The following is a 15,563-nucleotide window of genomic DNA, read 5'->3' as shown; positions in this document are numbered from 1 at the left end:
TTAATTAACATTCCTGAAATTTTAATCTTTATTTAGCTCTTGGATGTTCATATCCTATCAGTCTGAGTCTTCCGAAGTAAAGATTCCAAATCCCTGGCTCAAACGTCAACGAAAGAAAGCTAACTTTTCCTTAAGCCAGGTCTCGGTGAGGTCGTCTGTGGTGCGGATTTCAAACACCTAGATAAAGAGCAATCTAGCATTATGATCCAGAGAGGATTCCTAACCCCCCCCCCCCCCAGGACTCAGGAGTCCAGATTCCAGCCATCCTCCTTCAAACCCAGGAATCCGCGCCCCAGTCTCTACTAGAAATCCAGGAGTTGTCCTCCTCTGTTTTTCAAAAAGCCTTCCTGCTTCAAATTCAGAAATCCGGGCCTCCACATCCCTCCTTTCTCAGACCCTGGAGTCCAGGCCCATTCCTCTCCTCTCAGACCTAAGGATTCGGGACCAGCCTTTTTCTCTGGGGTCTAGAACTTAGCCCCACCACCTCCCAGCCCCCCGACTCCAAGGGCCCAGCCCCTGGCTCGCTCCCTCAGCCCCTCCAGTGCTATGGGGGCCCTCAGGACCTTTGTAAGCTCCGCGATCTGCACCAGCCTGTTTTTACTTCCCGCGTACATCATCTGTTGTTCAGGCTTGCAGCCTGTGTGAGAAAGGGAAATGGATGTGGTTGGGAACACAACATAACTTGCAAAGCTTTAGTAATGTCCGGTAGGCACAGAGGTTCAAGGAGCCTTATAGGAGGACCTTGAAGGTCATCCGTCCTCAAGAGTTTCTACATTTGTTTGGGAGCTTCAAGTTGTAGTGAGGGTCTCTGGGAGAAGATTTAGAAGCCTGTCGGGGATTTCCAGGTAACATGAACAGGATTTCGTGAGCTCTTGATGAATCTAAATGCCTACCTTCACTTTATAGCTCCCATGTACAAAGCACTCGAGTGCGCGCGCGCGCTCACACACACACACACACACACACACACACACACACACACACAGTCACGCACTTTTATTTTTCTTTTCCTTAGACAGGGTCTCGCTACGTAGCCCAGATTGATCTTGAACTCACCATGTGAATTCACAAAGATCTGTTTGCCCTTGCCTCCTGAGTGCTGGGATTTAACAACTTGCACCACCATGCCTGCCTGCTCTCCTTGTTCAGATAAATTCTCACTTTGTAGTTTAATCCGGCCTGGCATTCACAGTCCTTTGCCCTCAGCTTCCCAAGTTAGAACAGGACCAGGCCTGGCCATGGTGCCTTTATGGGGTGGGAGTGTGTGTGTGTGTGTTTCTGCACGCATGTGTGTAGGGGGAATTGTTGTTTGAGACAGTCTCTACATAGCTCTGGCTGTGTTGGGACTTGCTATTCACACCAGACTGGTCTCAAATTCAGAGATATCTGCCTGCCTCTGCCTCCTGTGTGCCGGTTTTAAAAGGTGTTACTATTATACTTGGTGATGTTGATTTTTGTTTTGTTTTGGTGCTGCTGGGGATAGAACTCAGGGCCTGCAGCATACTGGGCCAGTGCTCTTCATATATATATATATATATATATATATATATATATATATTTAAAGGTGTCTGTACCCACTTACAGACATATTCATAGTCTCACACACACACTCATAATCACTCACACACACTCACACTCTCGAACACACTCACAGACTTACACTTACAAACATACACATCATATACACACACTCAACACACACACACACACACACACAACAATTACACACACACACACACTGCTCCTCAGAATCTAAGACCCTTTCCTCACCCACGGGGCTGGAGAAGATGAAACACAAAGGGTAGGACACCCTGCCGTCGTCATGCACGTACTTATAGCTATAGACCACGAACCTATGGAAGAGAAAGAGAATTCACACTCAGGACCTGAGAAGCTGCGCCATCGATGCTCTCTGAGTTCACATCCTTGAATCTGGGGCTAGGACCCCCGACTTCCCTCTCCCAATAATGGGACCTGAGTGCTGGCTCAGCAGTTGCATGCTGGGAACTGGTGCCTGACCCAGGAACTGGAACTGCATGTGAGCCAAGGTGCTAAGCACCACAGTCTGACCAATTGGATTTCATAGAAAGACAAACTTAAGATAAAACGCTAAACAAAATCAGAATTGAACCCGTACTCCCGGGGGCGAGGCCCCCTTCTGGGCCCTGGCTCTTTGCAGTTGCCAAAAGTTCCTGAGCTGGGGAATGAGGTCCAAAAGCTGAGAGATCCCAAAAGAAATGAGTCAAGATGAAAGATAAGGACGACCAGCTTGAGTCAGGCAGAGGGGCCGCAGCCTCTTATACCCAGAAGGCTAGAACAGGAGGGTGGAATCAGACGACCAGGAGGGGTAGAGGCAAAACAATCGGGAATCCAGGGCTGACCTTGGCTGTGTATTGAGTTCAGAGCCAACCTGGTACACAGGAGACTGTGTTTCAAAGAAACAAGAGGAGCTGGAGAGATGGCTCTGTGACAGAGTCCTTTTTTGTTCTTATGTAGGGCTACAGAGCAGTTTCCCAGGACCCAGTGTCAGCTGGCTCACATACACACATGCACATACTTGGACACAGACATACACGTGAATCATACATTAAAGCCTCTTTTACAAGGTGGAGTGCTGGAAGAGATGTTTCAGCAGTTAAGAACAACCGTTGCTCTCACAGAGCACTGCGTTCAGTTCCCTGCACCCACAAAGTTGGTCACAATGCTCTGAGACTCCAGTTCTAGGGGATCCACAGCCCCCTTTAGGCCTCTAAGGACAGACATGCACGGAAACACGCATACTCAGAAATTTAAAAATAAAAACTTTTTTGAGACATGGGGCTCACTATCTAGTCCTGGTTGCCCTGGAACTGTCTTTGCAGACCAGGCTGGCCTTGAACTCACAGAGATCCACCTGCCTCTGCCTCCCAAGTGCTGGTATTAAAGGTACATGCTACCGCTACCTGACCTTAATTTTTTTTAAAATACCCTCCTGATTTGTTTACCCCTTAAAAAATTAGTAGTATAAGGGCTGGAAAGATGGGTCAGTTTTTTAAAGCACTTGGCTGCTCTTGCAGAGGACCTAGGTTCCATTCCCAAGACCCATATGGTAGCTTAATACTCCAGTTAGGAGATCCTATGATATCTTCTGACATCTGCTGGCACTAAGCATATATGAGCTCTGCAGTCATAACTGCAGGCAAAATAGTCATGTACATAAAACAACTAAATAGATCTTCAACATACTAGTGAGAAATTCTGCAATAAAAGAATACTAGAACAACAAAGTCTAGGCTCTGACTTCTTGGCTTCAAACTCAGAGATCCTGAGCTCATAAACACAACTAGAGCCCAACAGTCCCCCAATTTATAGTAGGTCTATCACCCCCTACCCATAGTCCCACACTCTATCCCTTCCCCACATATACCTGGGCTGTCTCTCTGGCAACTCCAACTTAAGTTCCTCTGGGGAAACATTCTGAGACAGACAGAGAGAGAGAGAGAGAGAGAGAGAGAGAGCAAACAAATGATTGTCATTCAATTCATTAAATGATTACTTAAAATGTGCGGAGACATTGATCTAAGAAGCGCATGTGGATTCATTGAGATGTCTCAGAATCCTGCAGGAAGGTCTTATTATGCCCACTTAACAGCTACAGAAACTGAGGCCCAGTAGTGTCAAGGGGCTTGCCCCACATTGCACAAGACAGTAAATGCCAGAGTTCCGATTTGTGTCTGTGTTCCCATGGTAACCACTCTACTATACTTCCTTTTAGGGGGCCTAAGGGAGCCTAGCTCTTCCTGGTCAATACCCTTCTCTGCCAAACAGCCTTAGCTCCAGAAGGAAGGAAGGAAGGCTGTTGCAGAGGGCAAGGCCACAGTGGGAGGTTTATCCAGTTATATGGGGTTGCTAGTGGCTTTGGGCTACCTTATCTAAAATGAAACCCCCCCCTTTTTTTTTTAAACTCTAGGGCCTTGCTCAACAGGGAAGAGCTCTGTTCAGTTGTCTCCCCAACCTTTTCTTTTTAATTTAACTCCCATGCTGGCTAGTTTATGTCAACTTGACACAAGAGTCATCTGAGGGGAGGGAACCTCAATTGAGAATTGCCTCCATTAGATCAGATGTAGGCAAAGCCTACCGGGCACTTTCTTTGGTGATATGGGCCCACGCCTGGGTACTGTAAGAAAGCAGGTTGACCACACCATGAGAAACCAGCGAGCAGAACCCTTGCATAACCTCTGCATCAGCTCCTGCCTCCAAGTGTCAGCCAACTTTGAGATCCTGTCCTGACTTTCCCCGGTGGACTGTGATTCAGGCTATGTAAGCCAAAGAAACCCTTTTCTTCCCAGCTTGTTTTGGTCATGGTGTTTTATCACAACGATAGTAACCCTGACTAAAACACCTGGCTTTTTTTGCAGAAATAAGGCCTGGAACTTACTATGTAGACCAGGTTGGCCCCTCTTGAGTTCAGGCATTAAAAGCCAGTGCCAGCACACCCAGTCTTTATTTGGCTTTTTGATACAGGGTCTCTTGTAGTCCAGGCTGGCCTCCAACTAACACTATAACCAAGAATGACCTTGAATCCTGGTCCCTCTCTCTCCGCCCCTAGAGGGCCAGCATTACAGGCATGTGTCACTGTGCCCTGTTTATGAGGTACCTGGAACCAACCCTGGGAGCACTCTTACCAACTTTGTCCCCAGACCTCCCCCTGTATTTAGGGGATCAAGCATCCCAGCCCCTCACCTGGAATTCGTCTTCTAGCACCACCATCTGCCGGTCTTTGTCCACTTTCACTGGGGAGGGATAGAACACAGGTTACAGACCCTCCCCATCCCAAGGGATACCAGCCCAGCTTTCCCTGCCTTGTCCCCCCCTCCCCCCAGCACGACCCTTCACAGGGCAGAGGTCACTGACTTATGATGGCGGCATTGTTGGTCTCTTTTCGGAAACGGAATTTCCTCAGTGTTTCCTTTAGCTCCGGGTCCACGTCACACACCACCAGGGAGTCGGACTGCCAACGGGACAGGGGGGTGCTGAGCTGGCTTAGCCTCTAACCTGGCCCCTTTCCTGATTCAGCATTTCCATAAGTCAAAGAAGAAGCTGAAGGTAGCCCATATGAAAGGCCTTTAGCAAAGGCCTCAGAGGGTCGAGGGTTGTGGGGGGAGCAGTAACCAAGACACACAGTTCAGCCCCGAGGTATGCACAGAGTCCGGTGGGGACTCTTGGATTACTCCAGAAGACCCAAGGATCTGCTCGCCTGGGGCCAAACCACCACCTCTATGACCCCGCTTTGCCTCAGCTGGGTCCCTTCCCTCCCTGCCTGTGACCTTCATCCCCCAGCTGACCTCCATTCAGGTACCCTCTTTGTTCCAGGTCACCCTAAACCTCAGCCCCCTCACCCTTCCGTGTCACCCAGGCCCTCTGACCATGTTTTTTCTGTCCTCAGGCCTCTTCTCAGTTCCTCTGTCTTCTAGGGGTGGGGGCCCGGGCTGTGAAAGGGGGAAGCTTTCATCTAACACCACATCCTGTTTATGCCTAGCCTAGGACAACTGTCACAAAGGGCTCCTCCCCTTCCTTCCTTCCCTGCATCTGTCAGAGGCTTCAGTCACCCCTAAGATGGGGGTTCGAATACTGCCTCACTGTGCCCTAGATAAATCATGTCTTTGGTCTGGGATTGCTGTAAAGAGAAAATAGCATCGACTATCTCCCAGGTTGAAAGGGATACCTAATAAAGAGTAAATAAGCCTGGTGTTGTGGAACACACGTTTATTTTTTATTTTCCTGATTTTTCAAGACAGGGTTTTTCTGTGTAGGTCCTCTCTTGTAGACCAGGCTGGCCTTGAACTCAAAGATCAGCCTGTCTCTGCCTCCCAAGTGCTGGGATTAAAGTTTGTCACCACCCACTGCTAAATTCAACTATTTTATCAACTCCATCTCCCAGGTCCTACTGCCCCTAGAGCAGTGACAGGCTACATCGGGAAAGCCTGTCTCAAAATTAATAAATGCTACAATGGAAATGGTGGCCTATTATTAGAGATGTTTTTGTGCACTGCGTGAAGATGAATCTCTGTCCTTCCTTGCCTGCCTAAGGCACCTTCTGATTGGTTAAAATGAAAAGCCTGTGGCCTATGGCAAAAGGCAGACTAGCAAGGTGGGACAGAGAGAGGAACTCTGGGAAAGGATCAGGCGTGGGAGATGTGGAGGAAGTGGACTGTATGAAACTGAGGAGAGGTAACCAGCCACATGGCGGAACTTAGATTAGGATAAATGGAATAACTGAGTTACAGGCTAGCTGGGAACAAGCCTAGCTTAAGGCCAAAAGCTATTAAATAACTATAAAGATTTCCATGTTGTTTGGGAGCAAGGGCAGGCATAGAAAAGGCCCAGTTACAGCACATTTTATATAGATACACACACATACACACACATATACATATAATGTTTATATATATATACACCTATATACTATTATATATGTGTACATATATTATAATATGTTATATAATTTTAAGTATATAATTAAATATGTTTAATTAAATGTATACAATTTAAATCCAAATTCTAATGTTTATTAATTATATAACATAATTTTTTTTTTTTTTGGTTCTTTTTTTCGGAGCTGGGGACCGAACCCAGGGCCTTGCGCTTCCTAAGCAATCGCTCTACCATTGAGCTAAATCCCCAACCCCATAACATAATTTTATATATCTCGTCCAGCAGTCAGTATTGCTACAAGTCTGAGGCCAATCTAGTTGACCACAGTGAACTCCAGGCAAGCCAGAGTCACACAGAGACAATGCATACCAAAAGACCAAAATATGGCCCGTGAGATGGCTCAGAAGGTAAAGGCACTTCCCATGAAGCCTGAAAAATTGAATTTCATTCCTTGGACCCACACAAGGAAGGAGAGAACTGATTCCCACAAATTGTCTTCTGGCCTCCACCGGTGGGATGGGGCATGTTCCTGCATACACAAACATAAACAAATGAACTGCAATCTAATAAAAAATGGAAAAGCTAAGAGCAGACGCTAGCACGGCACAGCGATGCAGTCTGTCATTCCAACCCTGGGGAGGCAGAAGTGCAAGGCATCCTGAGCTACACAGTTCAGATTCTTGTCAGAAACAAAACAGCCGCCCCTTTAATTTCAGAATTTGGCAGGTAAAGACAGGAGATCAAGAGCTAAGGACAACCTTGTCTACATAGCAAATTTGAGATCAACCTGGACTACAGTGAAGCCAGCCTGGGCATACATAAGATCCTGTCTCAACAAAACAAAACAAACAAAACAAAACAAAACAAAAAACATCATCAAAAAACAGGGGGTTCGGGCTGGAGAGATGGCTCAGCGGTTAAAAGCACTGACTGCTCTTCCAGAGGTCCTGAGTTCAATTCCCAGCAACCACATGGTGGCTCACAACCATCTGTAAAGAGAACCGATGCCCTCTTCTGGTGTATCTGAAGACAGCTACAGTGTACTTATATATAATAAATAAATAAATCTTAAACCAAAAACAAACAAACAACAACAAAAAAAAAAAACCAGGGGGTTCCAGAGATGTTCACCCATCTAAGACCAGTTAAGAGTACTGGCAGCTGGGAAGTGGCGGTACACACCTTTCATCCCACCACCCTGAAGGCAGAGACAGGCAGATCTTCGAGTGTGAGGTCAGTCTGGTCTATCCAGTGAGTTCCGGGCTCGCCATGGCTATACAGAAAAACCCTTCTCAAACAAAACAAAACAAAAACAAAAACAAACAAACACAAACTCTAGGAAATCTGATAAAATAAACAAGCATTGAGGGGTGGTGTGTAGCTCAGTGAAAGACATGGCCGTCTCCCCCAGATCACTGAGGACCCCCTCCTCCAGTTGACATGGACCGAGGGATCAGCCAAGTCCCCTCCCTCCCACATCCATTCGGAGGCCTGGCCCTACTATGCACTGAGCCTCCGTCCCCACCCCAGCAGGGTAACACACACACACACACACACACACACACACACACACACACACACACACACTAGCATGCAAAGGGCCTGGCCTCTTGATCTCATGTGTGTCCCACACAAATACTCGAATGTTCATATTGTTCCCCTTCCCTTGAAATAATTCCTAGACAATGCGACCTACTTATGTGCATAAATTAAAAAAAATCAATTCATAAACCCAACTGTCCTATAAAGGAGAAATAAAAGCAAAGTAACTTATGAGAAAACCATATGTATTTTAGTGAAGAAATATAGGTAAGCAAAAGAAAATATTTGTTAAATCCTTGCTCCACTTGGTTTTCTGTGCTGGCTCCCCTCCATGCTACCTGCCAGGCCATGTCTCCAGCTCTTCTCCCACTCTTCCTATACTCTGTCCCTGCCCCCTGATGGGTCTTCCCCCGAGCCTCCATACAATGTTAGTTCTTCTGTTTTAAAAACAAAGAACCCTGTCTCCAGCTTGGGTGGTGGTACACATCTCTAATCCCAGCACTCAGGAATCTGAGGCAGGAGTCTTGGCCAGCCACAAATATCTAACAAGACATTGTCTCCAAAGACCAAAAATAAAGGGGGGGAGGGCTGGAGAGATGGCTCATTGGTTAAGAGCACTGACTGGGGGTTGGGGATTTAGCTCAGTGGTAGAGCGCTTACCTAGGAAGCGCAAGGCCCTGGGTTCGGTCCCCAGCTCCGAAAAAAAGAACCAAAAAAAAAAAAAAAAAAAAGCACTGACTGCTCTTCCAGAGGTCCTGAGTTCAAATCCCAGCAACCACGTGGTGGCTCACAACCATCTGCAATGGGATCCAATGCCCCCTTCTGGTGTGTCTGAAGACAACTACAGTGTATTCATATAAATAAAATAAATAAATCTCCAAAAAAGAAAAAGAGAAAGAAAGGAAGAAAGAAAGGAAGGAAGAAAGAAAGAAAGAAAAGGGGGGGAGATAGATCAACAGTTAAGAGTATTTATTAGCTGCTCTTCCAGAGAACCTGCATTTCTTTCCCAGAACACACACTATGTTCTGAGAGCTGTAACTACAGTTACAGGAGATCCGATGCCCTCTTCTGGCTTCTATGGGCACCAGGCACAAATATGATGCATCAAAAAACACGCAGGCAAAACACCCATATACATACAATAAAAACTAACCTATAAACAAAGATTACATGTAATTTGGCTAGCACTATAGCTTGGTTGGTAGAGTGCTTATCTAGTATGCACGCCCTGGTTCAATCCCCTGTGCCATATAAACTGTATATACTAGCACACCTAGCACTCAAGAGGTGCAGACCGGTGGATCTACAGTTCAAGATCATTCTTAGCTATCCGGAGAGTTAAGAGGCCAATCTGAGCTACAAGACCTGTCTCAAAAAAAAAAAAAAAAAAAGGAAAGGAAAGGAAAAAGGAAAAGAAGGAAAAGAAAAAGCTGGGTTTGGTGGTGCATGCCTTTAATCCAGATACCCAGGATGTAAAGGTGGGTGGAGCTCTGTGAATTTGAGGCCAGCCTGGTATCTGTAGTTGAGTTCCATGACAGCCAGAGTTATACAATGAGACCCTGTCTCAGAACAAACAAGGCTCAGCAGTTTTCTCAGCAGACTCAGGTGTTTGGTGGCAAGCTTAACTACCTGAGTTTGAACCCACAGGATAAGACAGAAGTGATTCCTGCTAGCTATTCTCCGATCTCCACTTGTATGCCATTGCAACCACATCTGTTAAGTTTAACCTCCTTCCAAACTTTCCCAAAACAACCATCTATAACTCCTTGCTACAATGCTAGTTTAAGAGAGGGAGAAAAAAAAAAAAAGACAATATATGTGTTTCTCTGTGAAGCCCTGAAACTCTCTATCCTGGAACTCGCTCTGTAGACCTGACTGGACTCGAACTCAGATAGCCACTTGCTTCTGCCTCTGTGTCGACCAGGCTAGCTTCGAGCTTACAGAAATGCCCTGCTGGGATAGGATGCGCCGCTAAGCCTGTCTACTCTTTTTTGTGGTATCTTCACAGTCTTGGTTTAGTGCTCATTTCTTTTTTTCTTTTTCTTTTTTTTTTTTTTTCTTTTTTTCGGAGCTGGGGACCGAACCCAGGGCCTTGCTCTTGCTAGGCAAGCGCTCTACCACTGAGCTAAATCCCCAACCCCTTAGTGCTCATTTCTTTTCTCAACTCATGTGCCCTCATTTCTCCAAGTTGCGTCTGGTCCTTGTCTCCATTCATCCCTCATACCCTCCCTGGCATCGGTCACCAACTCCCACAGCTTCAATTACCATCTCTAATGATCCTTGAATCCTGGTCTCCAGCTTCAATTTATGCCCGAGGTGGGGCAGTGTTCTTGACCTCAGTGTTGGGTGTCCCACACGGAGCTTCTCCTCTGGGACCCAGTCTCCCAGAGGGCTTTGTCCTGGACTTTTCTCTTCCGCTCCATGGCAAAAGGGTAGTTCAATGGGCCACCTGGACGTCCCTCCCACTTCGCACCGCCTCCCTCCCCATGGTCCCTCCCAGATGCAACCCCGCCCCAAATTCCGGGGCAGCTCCCTGAGGAGCTCTCCCTTCTGTGTTCCATTCCTTCTCATCCCATTTCCCTATGTCAGCCAGAGGCGTCCCTTCCAAACTCCCAAGTCCCCGAGATCTTCTTGGCCATGAATCCCTGCCCGGTCCGTCACCACTCTAGTCGTTTGTGCCTTCAGCACAAGCGCAGTCTCCCTCCAGTGGCCAAACATCTGGCCGCAGCTCATTTCCTACCACTCCCTGTCGTAAATTCGACACTCCACCCTGTGTTTCTTGGAGTTCTCGGAACAAGCCACGTCGCTGTCACCCTTCTGGAGCGCTGGCCCCTTTCCAATCAGTTCACCCCGACGCAGGACAGATTGTGGATGGACTAAGATTATGACAAAAGTGATGGAAGCCATCTTCATTTATTGACAGCCTCTTATGTGTGGGGTCTTTCCACCCTTAAATAAGGTTCGACCTCGCTCTTCTTGAGGAGTCACTTGAGGCATGGCCGATCGACACCAGGAGCCGGGATGCAGCATTGTCATCCCAAAGGACCACGTTACTACAGGACACAGACCCAGGGCGGGACGTGACTGAGGGGCGGGAGGAGGGGGGTCCTTGAACGCCAGAATGAGGAATTGTGACTCGGTTCGCCGCCACTGAGTTAGACGGGCGCGAGACTGCCCCCTGCGGGCCCGTAGGTCCAATCGCGGGCTCCGCCAGCCCGTTGCCCGGGGCAACGCGGCGCGCGCCCCTCCTCTTCCCGGCCCTCTGTTCTCCGCCCAGGGCCTGGCCGTCTGTCCGTCACCTTCTTGTCAGACCAATCGTAGTGAGGAGGGGGCGGGCCTCTCAGGCCTCGTTCCAGCCCTGTCGCTCCCCTCCAGGCCAGGACCCCGCCTTTCTCGCCGCACACCTCCCACCCTTCGGGCTGCCCTCGCCGCCAGTTGGCTGGGCTCACCGTCTGTCAATCGGGTGTGAGCTAATGCTGGCGCACAGTGGCCCTCCGGGGCGGGGCCAGGGGCGGTGACGCACGGCGCGGTGACGCAGCGCGACGGCGGCGGCGGCGGCGGCGGTGGTCGGTGCGGGAGGAGGGAGGGGAGCTCTCGGGCCAGAGAGGGGGCGACGGCGGTGGCGACGGCGGCGGCAGCGGCGCTGGTGGCGGCGGCTGCCTGAGGAGGCGCGGGTGGCGGCGGCGGCGGCGGAGGCCGAGGCGGTGAGTCTCGGGCAAGGCCGGGCCGGCGGGCGCGGGGCGGCGGCGGTCGAGGCGCGCGGCGCTCCCCTCAGGGCGACCCAGGCCGCGCGGCCGGCCCCGCCCCCTCAGGGACCCCGCGCCGCGGGCTGCGGCGGCCGGCGGACTCGGGCTTCGGGAGGCCGGAGAATCCTGGAGGACCCCTTAGGGTCTCCGACTCAGCCGGCTTCTCCCCACCCGGGCCCCTTCCTCAGTTTCCCTCCCAAACCGTCACGCCCTGGGGATAGCCAAGCGGCCGGGCCCGGGGACCTCTGTCCTGACCCGGCACGCATCTGCCTGGTCCTCCCGCACGACTCCAGCGGCCTCCCCGGAGACCACCCTCAGCTTTCAACTGTCTCCTCTGGGGACGTTCCCCATTGATCCCCGCCCTTTGGTCCTTGGTTCTCTCCCCACATCTTCCTTCTGGATCGCAACACATTCCTTGGTGGCTACTCGTCCTATGTCTCCACAGCACATATATTTCAGGCATTTCCCCCCAGGAGCCTCTCTGAAGCCCCCAAACCGCCCCCCACACACTCTCTGCATCTAACCCCCCCATCTGCATCACATATTCAAGTCATCTCCTTCAGACTTCTTCAAATACCCCAAGAATTTACCCTCCTACCTCTCCCCATTCCAGAAATCTTAGAGATCTTCACTTTTATCCCCAAATTTTTCAGGATGTCCCTGGTGACCACTACATCATCCTTGAAGAGTTTGCATATCCCAGAACAGTCTTCTTCAGATACTCATGAAGCATGAAGTGCTCTTAGATACCAAAACTCACCTGGAGGACCATCTCCTCTCTTTGTGTCCATCTTCTGTATGCACCCTGTTCTCTTCTCATACTTCTTGGACCCTGCTGTAGATTTCCAAAATCTGTCCCAGAGACCTCATGTTCCACAAATATTCCCCACCTTGGAATGCTCTAGGTGCCCTAAACCTTTTCTCCTGAGCCCCTACACCTACTAATCTTCAAAGTCTCCAGAGTTCCTCTCATATTCTCAAAACCTCTTCCAAATCCCCTCTTCTGTATCCCAAATCCTTTCCAGTAACACACACCACATGTTTTAAAAATAGTGTACGGACTCCAAAATGTTTCCCCATAGTCTCTGTTCCACTAGAACATTTCTTGGATAATATGAAAATTCAAAACTCCCCTTCTAACCTTAGATAAACTTTCTGAAGCTCTTGCTTACAATCCTGAAACACCCCTCTAAACTACAGCTTTCATGACCCCTTTGCATCAAAGAACTTAGTAACCCTAAAATGGCCTTTAAAATACCTCTTAGAGATCCTGATATTCCTCGAATCTTTTGAATTGTTTCTCAGGCTTTCTTAGCTATCTCTTCCTTAGAATCCCCCCCCCCCCCAATTCTCTAGAACTATCTTGAGAAAGCCTTACACACCTACCTAGTCTTCCTTCAGTATAGCTGAACACCCAGAATTCTTTGTGAAAAACCTATTCTGATGCTTTCAGGTCTTCACTAGGACTCTTCCCCCAGCCCTATATGCTTGTTTTTGTTTTGTTTTGTTTTAACTTGGTTTCCTCATAAACCCCCCCACCCCCCCCAACCCCTGCCCTATCCTGTATTTAAAAATCCCTCTCTTGGGACCTTTCTCAGAAGACACTTCCTCAGACATTCTTTAAAGATTTTTCTCCCAAACCCTGTGTCAGTAATCTCTAGCACTTTCTGGGAACCCTCCCTCAATTTTCTCCTCTGACATCCCCAGTCTTATTTCAGGACTCTTTCAGATGAATCCCAGTTAGGATGAATTTCTTCTTTCTTTCTCTTATCTCTCCATTCTTATTCCTTTGAAATTATAGACCCTTCTGGATTCTCAGCCTACTTCCCCCACTATTTTTACAAGAGCCCCACCATCCTTCAGACTTTCTCTTCCCAAACCTTCTCTACTTCTGGAAATCCCAGTGCTTGGAGACTCTTCTCTCAATAAACCAACTGACTGACCTATTTTCTTTCCTTCCTTTCTTCCTTCCTTCCTTTCTTCCTTCCTTCCTTAATTTATTTTTAGACCTGACTCTCATAGGTCTCTCCTTTCAGAAATGAAAAGATCCTAACACTCACTTAGAAACTTTTTGAGGACTCACTTTGCTTTCTTCCCTTCCATTTTTGAAGACCTATTACTGAAGAACTCCCATGCCCTCTGTCAGTGGCTCTCAAAGTATGGTTGGTTAGACCTGCAGCAGCTTTGGTTGCAAATTGCCAATTCTTGGGTCTTACTCAGACTTAGTGAATCAGAAAACCTCGAAGCAGAGTTTTTAACAAATGCTCCTGGTAATTCTGATATATGGTCTCAAGCTTGAGAAGCACTGCTTCTAAGAGGATCTCTCTCTATAAAAAATCTCCCTGAAAAAGCCCTAAAATGTGCCTCTAAGCCCTGTTGCAGACCCCCATTTCCCTAAGAATCCACTGTGTAAAATACCCATCCTCCAGAAAGACTTCTTACCCACTTTTGAAGGATCTTGGCTTCTCCACAAGGTTACCCCACCCTCTGAGTAATTACTTCAGATTCTGCCTTTGAATGGTTCCCTTTTAGCACTTTCTCCTTCTGTCCCTCTGGTCCACTACAGAGTTTTTGCTGCTTTTGCTTTAAATTGCTGCTTCCATGAAAACACATGTCCCTTTCATCTCCTCATTTCTCTCTCCATATGGTCATCTTCAGGTCTTCCATTCTGTGTCTCAACTGCCAAGGGCCCTCAGTGTACTTCACAGAACACCATTCACTTTCCTGCTTGTAGTTTTATATACACTTTCCCACTTATCCTCACCAGACAGGAAGTGAGAAGCACAGGATGCACCTGAATGTGCCAGGTGTTCCCCAGGAATGAGTGGGCACTATTGGAAAATGGGTAGCTCCAGCTTCCTTAGATCCCACTTCCCATTCATGTCTGGCACACTTTCCCCACCTCTCCCTCCCTTTCATCACTGTCTCCTTACCTATAATCTTGCCCTGCTGCTTCTATTCATAAGACTCTTCTTGGCACTGATTCTGAACTGTCCTATATTCTGTTCTGGTGTCCTACCTCACCTCATTGGGTTAGCCCTTTACGTTTCAGATCTCTATAGTACTCTCAGCTTTTCCCAAGAGAATCCATTTCTCTGTAGGGCCAAGAAGAGGAAATAGAACCTCAAGATAAATACTGACTTCAGGGAGTCAGTAGAGAGCTTGGGCAGGTGCACCAAAAAGGGCCTGAGGTACAGATTATCTGCTGTGGAGATAGAGCTGTTTGCAAAGACGTCATGAAATAGGTGGTATTTAGGTGAGGTAATGATCCATGAGAATCAGGACACAATGAGGGGCTCCTAGACAGATGATACAGTATGTTTTTGTTTTATGATGCTGAGAATTGAATTCAGGGCCTGGGACACGAAAGAATTAGTTAATGACTGAGCTACATTCGAAGCCTCAAGACAGCTTCTTCATCTCTCAGCCATAGTATCTTCTGTAAATGGGTAGAGTTAAAGGAAGGAAGCACTTTTTCATTTGCATGATATTTCACAGCTGTACTGGAGTGACCCATAGCTGTAACAGGGATTGCTATTTACTGTTTGCTAGATGCTGTTTAAATGCTTTATCTGTGTAATCTCATATTCACAGGAACCTGAGGTAGATAAAACTACAACTCTCTTCATTTTACATATGATGAGGTGGATAGGTGGAACTAATAGAAGGTCTGTGGGCCCTGCCTGTCCCAAAACGATAGTGCCTTGGGTTAGATAGTTGAATTTTCTGTTCAGATAGGAGTTGGGTGCGACCCTTCATTTCTACAGCTGAGAAAAATGAAGGTGATAATGATATCTTACTTCTTGGACTAAGTTAATGCATGTAAAGTAGTTAAAACAATGCCTTGCACACACTGAGTGC

The 15,563-nt window shown here is 47.9% G+C and overlaps 2 protein-coding genes across 12 annotated transcripts in view; one reads left to right on the top strand and one right to left on the bottom strand.

Moving 5' to 3' along the window:
- Positions 1 to 4: 4 nt before the first annotated feature.
- Positions 5 to 10,573, bottom strand: Gmfg (glia maturation factor, gamma). Of its 9 annotated transcripts, none has more exons than XM_006228606.5 (7): positions 10,222 to 10,573; positions 4,894 to 4,990; positions 4,723 to 4,772; positions 3,407 to 3,456; positions 1,771 to 1,853; positions 564 to 637; positions 5 to 177 (listed from the first exon to the last, which is right to left on the bottom strand). In XM_006228606.5, exons 1-7 carry the CDS (start codon positions 10,525 to 10,527, stop codon positions 106 to 108), a joined length of 732 nt encoding a protein of 243 aa, XP_006228668.3. In that variant the 5' UTR covers positions 10,528 to 10,573; the 3' UTR covers positions 5 to 105.
- Positions 10,574 to 11,483: 910 nt separating this feature from the next.
- The window catches only part of Samd4b (sterile alpha motif domain containing 4B), a 38,289-nt gene continuing 34,209 nt past the window's right edge, over positions 11,484 to 15,563 (top strand). For 2 of the 3 annotated variants that reach the window (XM_008759143.4, XM_063261538.1), the window contains exon 1: positions 11,485 to 11,660. The gene's annotated coding sequence lies outside the window, so the exon portion shown is untranslated. Of the gene's footprint in view, positions 11,661 to 15,563 lie in introns of all 3 variants that reach the window. The other variant, XM_063261540.1, reaches the window with a different exon arrangement.

This window comes from Rattus norvegicus, chromosome 1 (genome assembly GCF_036323735.1).
Source record: "Rattus norvegicus strain BN/NHsdMcwi chromosome 1, GRCr8, whole genome shotgun sequence".
Lineage (NCBI taxonomy): Eukaryota > Metazoa > Chordata > Mammalia > Rodentia > Muridae > Rattus > Rattus norvegicus.
The sequence above is the reverse complement of the archived record's forward strand: the minus strand, read 5'-3'. Positions and strand labels throughout refer to the sequence as shown.

Excerpts from the sequence above, each read along its gene's own strand:
- Gmfg (XM_063288517.1), bottom strand. The coding sequence starts at position 10,527 with ATGAGAAGGAATGGAACACAGAAGGGAGAGCTCCTCAGGGAGCTGCCC. Across the intron at positions 4,773-4,893 it reads CAACAATGCCGCCATCATAA|TGAAAGTGGACAAAGACCGG; the intron begins GTCAGTGACCTC and ends ATCCCTCCCCAG. Across the intron at positions 1,854-3,406 it reads TTGCCAGAGAGACAGCCCAG|GTTCGTGGTCTATAGCTATA; the intron begins GTATATGTGGGG and ends TCTCTTCCATAG.